Source organism: Ammospiza caudacuta, chromosome 16, assembly GCF_027887145.1.
Source record: "Ammospiza caudacuta isolate bAmmCau1 chromosome 16, bAmmCau1.pri, whole genome shotgun sequence".
Lineage (NCBI taxonomy): Eukaryota > Metazoa > Chordata > Aves > Passeriformes > Passerellidae > Ammospiza > Ammospiza caudacuta.
This window is the reverse complement of record NC_080608.1, coordinates 12,550,721-12,565,809: the sequence shown is the minus strand read 5'-3', so window position 1 is coordinate 12,565,809 and position 15,089 is coordinate 12,550,721. Positions and strand designations below refer to the sequence as shown.

Genomic DNA, 15,089 nt, shown 5'->3' with positions numbered 1-15,089 from the left:
CTGGTTTTGACAAGGCCAGCCACTGATTCCAGGAGAGCAGGCTTGATTTTATGAAACCTTTCTTGATGATTTTTCTACCTTGCTGCAACATCCTCTCCCAACCCTCCAGTGCCCTGGACACCACAAGAGTTGTGTCCTTGTTGACAAGAGGTTGTAGGTTCACGGTCAAGTGAGCTCTTGAGGCAGCAGCATGAGAAAATCTCTGCTATGCAGGCAGCTCTCCTATACAGGCACCCTTCAACTGCAGAGCTCTGTGTTCTCCAGCTGGAAAGAACAGAGCTGGTGGCAGAGGGAGGGGAGCCTCTCACCGGGTGCCTGCAGCAGGTATCAGACACCAGCAAGCACATCAGACACCCTCCATTAACTGTGTCCTAATAAAAGTCTTCAAAGTACATTTATATTAGAAAGGCAGCAAATAAACCCTTAATCATGAGAAGGACTATTCATTTGGGCCTGGGCAGTGGAATTGGTTTATTATATGCTGCTCTTCAGACGCAGTCTGCCTCTATACTTAGAAAATGTCAATTAATTTATGGTTGCGGAGCTTTCGCCCCTCTCCTGATAGCTGGCACATCCTCTACCCATTTCAATTTGTTGGCTCACTTTCTTATGTGAAAGTCAGAAGAAAAGGAGCATGGGAAGCTGTTGGTCAGACAGGGAGAAGAGAAACTGCCCCTAATTTTCCAGTAGTGTCTGAACTCAGCCTCTGCAGCTAACCTTGACCTGGGAACTTAGGGGAGCTGTCAGACTTGTGGTTATGGAGCAAGTATAATTTTGCATAGTGCTGAGGGACTACCTTCAATTAAGGAAGATGGTCACCCTATAAAATCTGTTGCCTTTATGGCATTTTGACATTAGAGGGGGGAAACCCAGAACACTCAGGATTAGGAGAGCAGACTTCATGCAAATCCCTCTCCTGCTCATAAACTCTAACCAGAGGCAGGTGCTCCCATCAGCTCATCTGAGTTATCCTTGCATTAGCAGACACACAGGGAAATTTTCTTTCATGGACAATATCTCTCATTGTGCCTTCTCCTTTCCCAGTGCTGGGTGAACTACAGATAGTCACGATATGGGACAGTTCAGCACTGAAAGGAAGCTGGTCTCAGTTTCTTTCCCTACTTACTCCCCTGGAACATCCTCCTGCTGACAGTGGCCATTCTGCTCTCTGCAACTGCTCCTGTTCTCTGCAGCCCCAGGGTCCAGACAGAGAGGTGCTGGCCCTTCCCACACAGCTGACAATTGCTGTAGCAGAGGGATGCAGGGACAGGCAGCTGCTCATGCTATGCCATAGCTGTAAGCTACAAAGCTAGAAATTAATAACAGTTGCTTGAGGAATAATACCAAAACCACTTGGCATAGCTTGGGAGCCATAGGCCTGGACGTGGTCTGGCTCATTTTAGGATGGTTTTAGTGTGTGCTCCCCATCTGCCAGCACCCTGAGGCTGCCCTGAGCCCTGCTGTGTGTCTGTGTGCAGGATTACAGGGTGAACATCTTCCTGCGGCAGCAGTGGAACGACCCCCGGCTGGCCTACAACGAGTACCCCGACGACTCCCTGGACCTGGACCCCTCCATGCTGGACTCCATCTGGAAGCCTGACCTGTTCTTTGCCAACGAGAAAGGGGCCCATTTCCATGAGATCACCACGGACAACAAGCTGCTGAGGATCTCCCGGAACGGCAACGTCCTCTACAGCATCAGGTGAGCTGACTCCACCAAGGTCACCCAAGCCTTTGGGCATGCTGGTGGAAAAGAGAAATTTAGGGGGTTTTAAGGTGAGAGATCATTCAATTAGCAGTGATGAAGCAATGTGGTTAAAAGGGACCTCTGCTGAAGCATATTGAGACAGAGGATTGGTCTGGGATGGACTCATTCAGTTCAAGGACTTCTGCTTGGAGTAGATTCCTTAACATCCCTAATGTAAAATTACTTCAGATATCTTCTGTTAGTGCAAGCCTAAAACCAGCTGTGCTGTGTGAAAACCAGTAGAAGCTCATGAACACTCTGTTTTCAAAGCTGCAGCATTTCCTGACCAAAAAAAAGTGAAAATCATGGAAAATGCTAAGTACAGCCCCATGGCTTTGTCTCAGCCTGGTTGTTCCCAGTTATCCCTTTATTGCTAGATCCAAGAATCCATCAGAAAATTGAACTAATTGCACTGAATTTCCCACAGGAAATCAACCTTAGCCCCCACCTTCACTTCCAACTTCATTCATTCGAACTTTATTTTAAATCAATGAAATTAAGATCAAACTTCATGGGCTTAGACTGGGAAAGTTTAACTCTGTATTGAAGACTTTTCCACCTCATGTATAATGTAAATTTGCCCATGGGACACACACCCCATCTCACACTGCAGCTCCCAGTGGCAGCAATGGGAAGGAAAAGCAGTGTGGAGCTGTAAAATGGGAAATAAGCAGCTTAATGCTGCAAAGTAGATGGTCTCCATCAAACACCAAGGTGGTTCCAGCCCAAAGACCCAATCCCTGATGGCCAACACAACAAGAGAATTGCCGTGTGTGTTGGCTGAATGAGGAAATCTCACAGTTCTTCGTGTTAAAAACCAGGCAGGGAGCAAAACCAACAGCAGCAGCTTGGCAGTGAGCAGGACACAGAGTCCTGTTCCTGCAGGGGCGCAGAGGGGCACAGGGTGCCCCAGCCCTGGGGCTGCTCTGCCAACAGAGCAATGACTCAGCATGGAAAAATCACCATTTTCAAGGCAAAAACCTGAAAATATTTCAGTTCTTGTTTAAAAGAACAACTTTCCTATCTCACTCATCTCTGAATGAAAATATAGGTTTCTTTATAAGCACATTTTCCTGTGAAAATTAAAAAGAAACTGTAAATTAAAATTAAAGAGCACACTGTAAATTCAAAGAGTTTCCAGAAGGAGAAATAGTCTTTCTTGTGCCATTTTCTAACAGGTTTTTGCTACTACTAGCAATAATCAAACTCCAGGCAAGGCATTTACAAGGTGGACTTTGTCACATCTTCTGTCCCAACATGTCTCCAAACTCAAGCTGAGAATTTCTGACAACATAAGATTTTAAATTAAAGTATCTTTCCATCCTGATACGTTTCTTGTAGGTCTGATGATAGAAAAATTCAATTTCTGTCCCCTGGGTAACTCTGATATTTCTACATCAAGGCAAAAAGCTGAAAACCCTAAACACTTCAGGGAACAGCATTTTCAACATTATCAAACCAAATAACTCAAGTCTAACTATCTGGAGCAAATCATTTAGTATCAGCTTGTTGAACCAACCAAACATTTTAAGCACAGAACACGGTACAGAGCAGCACAGCAATATAACACAGAAAATGCAGCCTGCACCTAGTGGAAAATGGAGACAGAAATAGAGATCTCAAGGGCTCTGCAGGAATTCAGGAAGGTGCAGGAGTTCATATTGGCTTAGCACAAGGCATTTTCCCTGCAGAAAATCCCACTGAAGTATTTCTTTCCCCACACACACAAACATATGACATGAGTGGCCAAATACTGGAATCATCTACCAAGGGAGGTGGTGGAGTCACCATCTCTCGAAGAGTTTAAAAAAAGACTGGATGAGGCACTTGGTGCCATGATCTAGTTGAGGTGCTAGAACATGGGTTGGACTCGATGATCTTAAAGGTCTCTTCCAACCTAGAATTTCTGTGATTCTGTGATTCTGTGATATGATCTTGATCAAACTTCTTTTTGGTGTTTTTTTTATCACACACAAATGTTCTGTTCAGAGATTTACAAACAGTGCCAGTCTCTAGAAATGCCTCTGGGGGTTCCAGAGAGTGGGCTTGGGCTTTCTGCTTACCCAGCCTGTTGTGAGCCTGAGGCAGAACAGGAAAAGCAGCAGAGCAGTTTGTGAGGGAGCTCTGCAATGAAACGAGAATGGGAATGGGGTCACAGATCCAAATGTTCAGCATTTCTGATGCTGTCCGGCACCAGAGTGAGAGCACAGGCAGGAAGAGATGCATGATCTGTCATTCCCCCAGCTCAGCCCCCCGTCAGAACTCAGTGCATCCCTCTGGGTGTCCAGAGTTGCTGGGACCCTGCCAGGGGGCTCAGAGACCCTGGCACACAGCCCAGAACACCTGTGGGCTTGATTGTGACCCATGGAGCAAATCACCTGCTTTGTATGAGGACCTGAAAGCCACAGAAGTTTAAGTAGCGTAATAATAAAATTATCACTAGGTGGAAAAGTAGATTTTGGGGTTTTTAGAATCAGGGTTTTGGGGACAAGGTGGAGGGACTTGGGTGTGTCCAGCCTTTCTTCTTCTTCTTCTTCTTCTTCTTCTTCTTCTTCTTCTTCTTCTTCTTCTTCTTCTTCTTCTTCTTCTTCTCTACCTCCATCTTCTGCTGTGATGGTGGCACTTTTGGATTGGTTTAGAGTAGAAGATCACTGTCTGACATAGGTGATAGGTATTGGAAAGTAACTGTAAACATTGTACACGTAGTTTTTAGTATAAAGACATAACACCGCCCCAGGGGCAGGCAGAGTGCCTGGAACTGTCCTGCTGGATGGACCTCGGCAGGGCAGGAGAAAAATTTTTATAGATAAGATACAATAAACAACTCTGAGACTGAGAAATTAAGAACTCCGACTCATTCTTTGAAACAGAGATTTTTTACATGTCTCAGGGCTGCAATAAACTGCAACCTTCCAAGAGCCCCCAGCAGTGCCACCATTTGCCATGCCCTGTGCTCTCCTCTCTCCTCAGGATCACGCTGACTCTGGCCTGCCCCATGGACCTCAAGAACTTCCCCATGGACGTCCAGACGTGCATCATGCAGCTGGAGAGCTGTGAGTGCTGTGCACATTTCAGAGAGGAGACAGCCTCCTTTCCCTGCTGCTCTCCCTGCCCTCTCCTTTCCCAGCTGCAGCCCATCCCCAGCCCAGCCTTCACTGGAGCCTTGCTGGACAACCTCCTGCTTGGGATTTGCCATTCATTCAGCCCATGTGACGTTTGCTAGAGAAGCCAAACCTCACAAGATCCCATGTGAGGAGCCCTGGCTCGCTCGTGTTTACATTGGCCTTTCACTCTGCAGGAGAGGTGAAAGTGCTTTCAGCTGCAAGTGGGATTTTTTCTCTCTGGATGAACATCTGCCACTTGTACATGTTGCTTGTCCCAGAGGAGGGAAAGATGATGAGCTCCTTCCAGAGAAAGCAGACGAGTTGGAAACAGTAGAAAACAGTTCAGCAAGCCAAATTGAAGAAAAAAATGTTATTTATTGCAGAAAATCCATTGCAGCTCCAGTGGAGGTGGCTGCCCTGGCTCTTCCCACATGAACAAGCAGTTTTGCCTCAACCCAAATCCCATTCATGACAGCACTGTCAGGGAAGGCCAGGATGCGCCCTGCCTCCAAGCTGTCTTCTGCAACACTGCCCCTTTCCAGATCAGTATTTAATGTGATTCATGCCACATTTGTCCCTTCCTCTCAACAGTTGGCTACACAATGAATGATCTCATATTTGAGTGGCAAGAAAAAGGAGCAGTGCAAGTTGCTGATGGGCTGACACTGCCTCAGTTTATCCTCAAAGAAGAAAAGGACTTGAGATACTGCACGAAGCACTACAACACAGGTCAGTGCTGTTAACCCTTAACTGAGGGGCTCAGTGGAGAGGAATTCAGGATTATGCATTTACCAGAGTCTTGCTCTGTCTGGTGGCACTCTGGCCTTGTCCTACACTTACAGAGATAAGAGACATGTGGAAACACATGCAGCAAATGAAAGGCTAATGGACATAAATGTGCAAAATCCTCTTGTCACTGATAACAACTGCATCAATTCAAGGGTGTTTGGTGTGGATCTTCTCTCCTAAATCCTTCTTTAGTCTTTGACATTTAAGTGACATAGGACATACCACAAAAGGGCTTCCTTTGCTATGTTAATGTTCATAGAATCCTAGAATGGTTTGGCTTAGAAGGGACCTTAAAGACCATATTGCTCCAACACCCTGCCATGGGTAGGGACGCTTTTCACTATCCCAGGTTGCTCCAAGCCCTGTCCAACGTGGCCTTGAACACTTCCAGGGATTGGGCAGTGACAACTTGTCTGAGCAACCTGTGCCAGGGCTTCCTCACCCTCACAGGGAAGAATTTCTTCCTAATGTCTAATCTAAACCTTCTCTCTTTCAGTTTGAAGCCAAACCCCAGCTGTTCATTTCCTCCCCTAACAAGACCCTGGTTTAGGCAACACAAGGAAAAGGAAAATCCCCAGACAATGGCTGAGAACAGGAGGCTCACTGTGCCTTCCCAATAACCTCCCCTGTATCTCCCATCCTCCTCAGGCAAGTTCACCTGTATAGAAGCTCGTTTCCACCTGGAGAGGCAGATGGGCTATTACCTGATCCAGATGTACATCCCCAGCCTTCTCATTGTCATTCTGTCCTGGATCTCCTTCTGGATCAACATGGATGCTGCTCCTGCTCGTGTGGGGCTGGGGATCACCACCGTGCTCACCATGACCACGCAGAGCTCTGGCTCCCGAGCATCACTGCCCAAGGTAGGGGACCCCTTGGGACACCAGGGAAATCGTGCCCCTTCTGGGGACAGCACTTAAGGAAATCCCTACACAGATCCTCCTGCTGCCTTTGCACAATTCCTGTGTAAGGACAAACAGCAAATTCCAGTCACATCATGAAAAAAATTTAAATTCTCTATGACTTGCAGCAAAACTTCCCCTAAGATTCAGCACTCACCACAACTCCCAATAACCAGGAGCTCTGTATCTTACAAACCCCTGCAACAACCACACATGGATGTGCACTCTACATTTTAACTTTTTAGTCACTTGACCATCCTACTTTTATACCAGTACTGATTTTACCTTTATGAAGGGTTTCTGGTATGGTGGATTACTGTTTTCATTGCATATAAACAATCACAATCAAGGCCTGAACAAATTAAAAGCTGTGGAATTGTTGCTACTTAAGGGCCCGTGAGGGGTTTCAGTGACATGATAACACATTGACATTAAATGAGTGTGATTCTGGTATCCAAGAACAGATGTCAGCCATGTAAAACACCAAGTAAAAATGCATTTGGGTACGGAAGCCACCCCATTTCCGTCTCTTTTTCTGACTCACAGGTGTCCTATGTGAAGGCCATAGACATCTGGATGGCTGTGTGCTTGCTGTTTGTGTTCTCTGCCCTTCTGGAATACGCCGCTGTCAACTTCGTGTCCCGGCAGCACAAAGAGCTGCTCAGGTTCAGGAGGAAGAGGAGGCATCATAAGGTAATACATAAAGCATGGAGGACACAGTGAAATCTGTCCCAGCAGAACACCATGGTCAACTGAACCAAGCCTCTAGCCCCCAGGGAGGTCCCCAGTGTCTGGTCAGATGTTAAGGAGGCTCACACACCACAAAGCAGAGCTGCCTCAATGGATTGTGCCTCTTCTAACAGCCTGCTGAGCCCTGGAGTCCAGCAAGCTGGGTTTTGCTAGCCAAAAGGGGTGTTCTCAACAGGACAAGTGTCACACAGCAATGTTCTGGGGTGAGTTCTCCTGCCCAGCAGCTGCAGCCAGGGCTGGGGGAGGCAGGCAGGGTGGTGTGAGGGGTGTCTGTCTGTCTGTCAGAGAGCAGCACCCCCAACACAACAGCCTGCAGCAGCCCAGAGGTAAGTGACACCTCTTTTGTCTCTGCCATCTCCGTGTTCAAAAGCATCTGCTTCTCAGACTGACTGCAAATTCCTTCTGGAAAGAAAGAGCTTTATTCTGAGCCTTAGCCTGCTCCATGCTTACCTGCCGTGGCTGATCCCAACCCCAATCTGAGCATGCACGCAGCTCCCACAGCTCCCCAGCCTGGGCTCCAACAGCAAACACTTCACCTCACATCAGAAAGAAACATAAAGGTGGCTGTGATTACAAGGCCAAAGGCACTTGAGAATTGTCCCTATAAAACTGGTAGAACCAGGAAAGGGGTTAGCAAAATTTCAGCACCAGGCCTGAGAGGCTGCCCTCAGGAGAGCATTAGAATCCAGTACATTTTCTAGGAGAGAAAAACAAAAACAATTTTGCTGATGCAAATCTCAAGCAAGCCCATAGGTGACCACCAAGGTCTGCCTTAAATATTCCTCATAGGTATTTGTCTACTTTCCAGGATCTGTCCCACCCAGAAACCTTCTCCCATTCCATTGTTTCACTGTCCCAGCTATGAAAATTCTTTCCCAGGGTCCAACCCGTCCTGCAGCAGTTCACAGTGTACGCTTGCAGAACTGCTACCATTCCAGGAGAAAGTGGGGTTTGAGGAGCAGGAATCCCTGTATTTTTCTAGATTTGTCTCTCTCTGCTTCAGTCATCCTATCTGCAAAACAGGAGATCATTGTTCATTTGTGCTCAACCCAGTCAGGACCAGGGATGAAAAGTGTTGGACAAATGCAAAGGAAAAGAAATAACAGATGAGACCCTCAGCACCCACTGATTGTGTTTAACCAGAACAGGGTCTGCCATCCCAAAATCAACAAAGCTTTGGTTCAGAAGATGCAGCTGAACAGAGGCAGAGCTAAAGCCACCCACATGGGTGTCTCCATAGTGCATTTATCTCTTCATCTAGATTCAGGCATCCTGTCTCTGGATCTGTGCTGTTGTATGCAGATCAGTCTGTTGATAAAACAGTAAGAAGGAAAATAAAGCCACTAATACAGAGACTCGTTTAAGAGATATTTGGAGAGCTGTTCCATTCAACACAAGGCTGTTAGCACAGTCCCTGCTCAATCTCACAGCTACTTAATTGGAGCAAAGCATCAACAAAAACACTTGCAAAAGCTAAATGAACAAGGTTTGCAGGCTCATCAGAAAACTAAGCTGACTGCTAATATGTAAATGGGCTAATGCAGCTGCCAAAGGCACTAATTGCTCTGTCCTGATGTCCTGACTTGTCTGGGTAGCTCTGACTGGTTTAGGCATGACACACCAGGCAAAAACACAGTGAGATGTTGCAGTGATATGGACCAGTCTGGTTAACATGACACCATCATCAGACCCACATGGAGTGCATTTGGAAACATTTCCCAGCATGGCTGGTGATCTTTGCTTTTATCCTTTGACATGGCACCTTGAAAAATGCACTATTGTCTTCTCTAACCCTGGTATGCCACTCACCAAAACAAAGCCATGGTGGCCAAAACAAAGTCACAACCAGTGGGCCCTCAGCAATGAAAATATTTAAAAATTCAGTAAATTAAGGATCAAGAGGTTTAGGTTAAGCCAGACATGGGCGAGTGTTTATTTGTGCAATGGGAAAAGAGCAGAGGCAGTTTTACCCTGCATTACAGACATGATGAGAAGGTTCATAAGTTCTGAGTATCACAGAAAACCAGATGTTGATTTTATTTGGGTAACTTTGCTTTGCTCAGATATGGCAGTATCCTCTGTGTCCTGCTCCTCATCCCATGCAGCTGCCCACGGGATGCAGGGGCCATCCAGAAAAGACTCTTCAAAGGACAGGGCAAGGGGCAGCAGGGCACAGTGGGCAGGCAACTACAAGGGAGGGGACTGTTAGGTCAGTGTTGGGGGACACAGCATGGATCAGCCTCTGTTAATGATTAATTAAGGCTGTTGCTCTACAATTAGCCTCGGTGACCTGAAGTCAAGAGACTTGAGATTCTAACTCTGCCTCTGCAAATCACTGATTGAATTACTTGGACCAAACTTAGTTTTCCCTGTCATTACATCCCTGTGCTCAATAAAATAGGGCTAAATCATTCTGGGATTCCAGCAAAGCTTTCACCAAAAAAAAACCCAAACAGCAACACCGTTTGCCTTTATTAGAACACAAATTATATTTTTTGTCAATAATTGGCATTACCACAAGCAGCCATGTCTTCCCATTGACCCACAGAAGGGCACTTCAGTTCCTCACCTGAAATTTGGCTCCTGGGCATGGCTGTGGGGTGCCGTGGGCAGGCGAGTGAGGGCTGGTTGCACGCTGCCTGCAGAGCTCTTTCCTGGACAGCTCCTGGCTCCTGCACATCCATGTAACTCTGTAGGAAGCAGCTGCAGCTTTGGCTACGTGAGTTACATGGAGCCCACTCCTTCTGGGCAAGCTGAAACTGCACAGGCCAAGCAAAGAAGGTGCTGATAGGAGGTGGGAGGGGGTAGGGAGAGGCAGAAGCAAAACAGGGGATGCAATTGGAAAAATGAAAGCAGTGCCACAAACCATCCAATAGGTCAAAGACTTCCACGGGGTGGAAGTCAGCGCTGTTCTCCACGGGGTGCCTGGATCCCCTGATTTGCATCTGTGCATCACACAGCTGGCACCCCTCTATAAGGCTGATCTCCCAAGAGCAGGGGTTTGCCCAAGGGTGCCGGGGCTCGGTTGGAACATCTTTCCTGTGTAGAGCAGGACGCTGTCAGCGGAGAGCCTTATAGCAAGGGTGCGCTGTCTATATCTCATTTTAAGTAGAGTCCCATGCTCAATCTGTTCCAGGAGGACGAAGCTGGTGAAGGCAGGTTCAACTTCACTGCCTACGGGATGGGGCCAGCTTGCCTGCAAGCCAAGGACGGCATCTCTGTCAAGGGAGCCAACAACAACAACACGGCCAACCCGGTGCCGCCGCCGTCGCGCTCGCCGGAGGAGATGAGGAAGCTCTTCATCCAGAGAGCCAAGAAAATTGACAAGATCTCCCGCATCGGCTTCCCCATGGCCTTCCTCATCTTCAACATCTTCTACTGGATCATCTACAAGATAGTCCGCAGAGAGGACGTGCACAACCAGTGAGGGGAGGGGAGCAGCCGGGAGGGAGCGAGCAATCCTTTATATATGTGCAATAGCAATGCAGCAATGCATGAATTTAAGAATGCGGCAATATCTACTTTAAAAAAAAAAAAAAAATGGGGGAGGGGGGCTGGGAGGGAGTTTTAATCATGTGAACTGAGGGCGTCTGGCACAGGGAGGAGAAAAGAAGCTCTTGATCTGGGGAGCGCAGGGTGGGAGTTAGTTTTACAGCATAGAAAGATGTGGATTGCTCCAGCAATCCAAGCAGTGTAATATAGTAATATATACTCATGCTTAATTATAATGCAAAAAGAAAACAAAACAAAAAAAAAGACCAACAAACACAAATCCTTTTTTTAGCCTATTAACAGCTTAGATTCTCAAGTCACTGGAATGATTCATGATTCCACGTGCAGAAACTACTGCAATTACGCTTTATCTGACTTTTGCTATAGAAAGGCCATTCCAGTCAAGCACGCAGGGGGAAAAACACCTCAAGAAAATAATTCTGTGCTTCTCTAGGTTTTGCACTTTGAAAACTGGATAGATGGGGAAACTTAAGAAAGAGGCTGTGGATTGCTGTTTATTTTATATATTTACTTTTTTTAGTCACGGGTTTGCCGATCAAACACTTTGTGACTTTTGCATAGAGGAAAGCAAATACATTATCTCTCTCATCCCCACCAGAGAGCATCCAAAGGAAACCCGAGAAGGACATCAGAGCCTTCATCAGAAATCACAGGTACCTTCTGTCCTTTTAAACAACATGGCAGGATTCAAGTCCCAGGAGGCAGAAATATTATTCAGAGCACTAGAAATGATGAAGGATTTTTAAAAAAGCTTTGTTTGTTTGTTCTGTTTTGTTTTTCCAAACCCCTTTCTGCCATGTTTGTTTACAATGGGGGGATGGAAGCAATTGTATTTAAAATGTAGAGAAAACAGGCATCTTGATGCCTTGTTTTGACAGGACCGGGCGTGTGGCAATACTGTCAGTGAGGGGGGTGGGGGGCAGGTGTGTATAGAGAGAGCAGCTTTTATTTTCTGACATTTCATAGCAGTTATATTAATAGCGAAGCTGGGCCAACGGACCCAAAATTCTATTTTTGTATCAATTTTGGTGCTGCATTTTACCTTGAACACGGATGGGAAGATGGAGCAGGCTGCTTTGCCCCTCTCTGCTGCCTGGCAGAGAGAGGGGGCAGGCTGGCACAGCTTGGTGGGGATGGGGACAGGGGGGAGGGAGGTGGGAAGGGGTGAGCAAAGGGGTTTCTCTTTGCCCAAGAGGTAGCACAGGTTGGCATCGGTGTTTGGGGTGGGGAGAAATGTGCCAAGCACCTCTAGGGTGTTACTTGAAAGCCTGGCTTGGGGCCTGTGGGCAAGCCAAGGGCTTGATGTCCCACTTGTCCCTCTGGGCCCCTGGGTGTGAGCTGGCTGCAGCACCCAGGGTGACTCCGTTGTGTTCGTTTGCACTTTAGGGAGAGAGGTGAAAGAGAGCACCAAGGAAGAGACAATCAGTCTGCACTGAAGCACTTGGGGTCAGCTCTGGGTTAGGCACCAAAAGAAGGCAGAGAGAAAAGTGGCACCCATGGGGTGCATCCACTGTCCTCCCTCTTCTGCTCAGGATGGGAGCAGGGCTGGGGATCTGCTGTGAGAGCACACAGCTCCCTCCTGCACAGGCTGGAATAGCTCACAGCAAAGTGCCCTGGGGCACTGCCAGGTCCAGCCTGGCCCAGTCAGCAGCACCCAAGCCTGTGATGGGAGTTGAAGTCATGCTTAGCCATGGGTGTCCCAACCAGCACAGAAAGAAGCAGGTGAGAGGACAAGGGAACCTGGGATCTGTCCTGCACAGGGATGATGCCAGGAGGAGAAACACCAGAGAGAACAGCAGGGCTTGCTGGGGCTGAGTAGAGGGACATCCATCTCCAAGGCTGCCATTCAGCACCTTTCACCAGCACTAAAATCACTTTAGTTTAAGAGGAAAAAATTTAAAAAAAAAAAGGAAAGAAAGAAAGGAGGAAAGGACAAAAATAGAAAGAGGGGAAAAGGAGAAAAAAAAGATAAAAACCACAGCAGTCTCTGTGTGGACTAGGGCCAATGTTTTGGCAAAGGCCACCCAGTTTTCTGAGTCCCTTTGTACTGCTGAGACAGGCACAGGTCACCAGGTCACACAATGGGAGCACGAGCCAGCACATCAGCCCTTTCCCTGCACTGGAGCACAGAAATCCTGTGGGCTGAGGATTCCTCCTTCCCCTGGCAGACGGTGCTTTCCCAGGCAGGGAGATCTCAGGCAGAGGCGTTGTTTGATGCTGGGGCAGCGTCCCGAGCCTTGGCTGGAGCCCAAGTCTGCTGCTGGCTCTGGGTTTGTGCTGAATTATTGAACTCTCCCCGCGTGCGCAGGGCCGGCTGTGCCAGCTGCGGTTTGTGATTGCTTCAAACGCCGCCATGTCCTTGTCTGAGATGAAAGGCAAACCCAGGGAATTTCCTTCCTGCCCGGCAGCACAGCAGAGGCTTGGCAGCCCACATACCACAGCTCCTTCCTCATGCAGGTGAATGACCTCAAATTGCTGTCATTTGGGTAAAAGTGTCCTGGTTCCTCGCTGCCTGGACCTTGCACTTTGGAGTGGGGCAACCTGGCCTGGCTCACACACCTTCTGTCCCCACAGGGTACCTGGGCTGGCTCTCCAGGGCTGCAGGGCTCCTTCCTAAAGGAGCTGCCTGTAGGTGAACAAATCCCGTGCCCCATCTTCCCACCTAGCTGAGCTTTGGTCCTACATCAAACCCAAACACAGAGGGCAGGAACAGAGCAAGGAGGAGGAGAACATTTCCACCCCACTTCATTCTGCTCCAGCTGTACATGGGAGAATCCCAAGCTCATCCTGGACCTCCTGGGTGCAGATGCAGTTATGTCACAGCTGCTGCTTCACTGGAGCTCCAGTGCCACTTCCTGGCACAGAATAAGGCATGTAGGGACTGAAAATCATCAGAGAGATGCTCTTTCTTGCCAGTACTTCAGCTGCCAGTGGAGCCCAGGGAAGTTTAGGGACTGAAATAAGAATCACACCCTTACCAGCCTGCCTTGGCTTCCAGTTCAGCTTTGCCAAGCTCTGGGCACATCTGATGCTCACCATAAGCAGTGTTGTTCTCCTCAAGCTGCCAGTTTCCATTTGGGCCATCAGGTGACAGTGAGCAAGTCACACCCCACCAGGATACACACGGGAATCCTGGTGAAGGTGTGACAGTGCTGAGATAACTGTCCCAGGGATATCCTGCCAGAGAGTTTCACCACCTAGACAAGACTTTAGACTGTCCCATGACCCCCTGGCAGGTCTGGGTGGTTTTCAAAATCAAAGACTTTCCTCCATCTGTGCCAGGTTGTGTTTACTCTCTGTATTGCAAAAGAACTCGTTTTGATAACTTATCTCATCTTTAAAGTAGGCTGCTTTAATGGTGCCAGCAATTATGCTCATTAGTAAGAATGCACAGGGTTTGATATTGCAGGGTAACTTCCCAGCATATTGATGGAATTTAACTCCATAATTTTTATCTTTCCTTAAGAATGAGGCTCAGCAGCAAAACCTCTGAATAAAACAGCAGTTTTCTGGCAGTAAAGAGAGAAAATTGGGTCCTAATTCACTTGGCTTCTTTGGAAAAAGAGAACTTTATCCCAAATATTATTTCCAGATGTTGCTGGAGACGTAATGCTTTGTGAGCAGGAATTCTTTTTCCTTACACATAAATATAATTGTCCAGAGTAAAAAAACACCAGCTTACTATATTTTGATCAGGTAGCAGATTTCTTCCCACCTTAATACTTGATCCACCTGGGATCCCAGTGCCGTGGAAGCCAGAGAGGTGCTGAAGAGGGTCCAGGACAGAGCAGTGAGCACATGGGCTGCTGCAATCTGCAGAGCTCAGCCTTGGCCTTGGCCAAGCACCAGCTGCCTGGGAACACTCAGGTCATTCCCTCCATGGCTCTGGTGGTGCCCTAATTCTCCTGTCCTAGAAGACTTTGCTTGTCAGGCCTGGGGGACTTTGCTTCTAAAACTATCAAACAATTTCAAATGCTGAATAATCTCATATCCTCCAAACAGGAACTTCTTTTTGGCTTTGTTTTCCTCAGACTTTTCTGGAAGCTTTTTCTTATTCTTCTGAAGATCTTTCATTTTGCAAAGCAAAGATAATTCAAATTACACTGTTGGCTGCCCTTTATCTTGACTGTGATTTAAAGACTTCATTTCCCAATGCTGGTAGAAAAACGGTTAGAAGCATTTACAATGTATATTTATGAAAAGAAAGGAGCATATGAAAGGAGAAAAGGCTGCTTTCAGTGGTGCCATATTTTTCAAGGGTTGCATACAATCATATTTTCGTAC

General features: G+C 47.4%; 1 protein-coding gene across 2 annotated transcripts in view; it reads left to right on the top strand.

Annotated features, from left to right (window-relative positions):
* Positions 1-10,719, top strand: part of GLRA1 (glycine receptor alpha 1) — a 37,026-nt gene extending 26,307 nt beyond the window's left edge. Inside the window, exons 4-9 of one of the 2 annotated variants that reach the window (XM_058815277.1) lie at positions 1,479-1,702; positions 4,718-4,800; positions 5,443-5,580; positions 6,289-6,503; positions 7,089-7,235; positions 10,405-10,719. In XM_058815277.1, the coding sequence (XP_058671260.1) occupies positions 1,479-1,702; positions 4,718-4,800; positions 5,443-5,580; positions 6,289-6,503; positions 7,089-7,235; positions 10,405-10,719 (1,122 nt within the window). The remainder of the gene's footprint in view (positions 1-1,478; positions 1,703-4,717; positions 4,801-5,442; positions 5,581-6,288; positions 6,504-7,088; positions 7,236-10,404) is intronic. The other variant, XM_058815278.1, reaches the window with a different exon arrangement.
* The last annotated feature ends 4,370 nt before the right edge of the window (positions 10,720-15,089 follow it).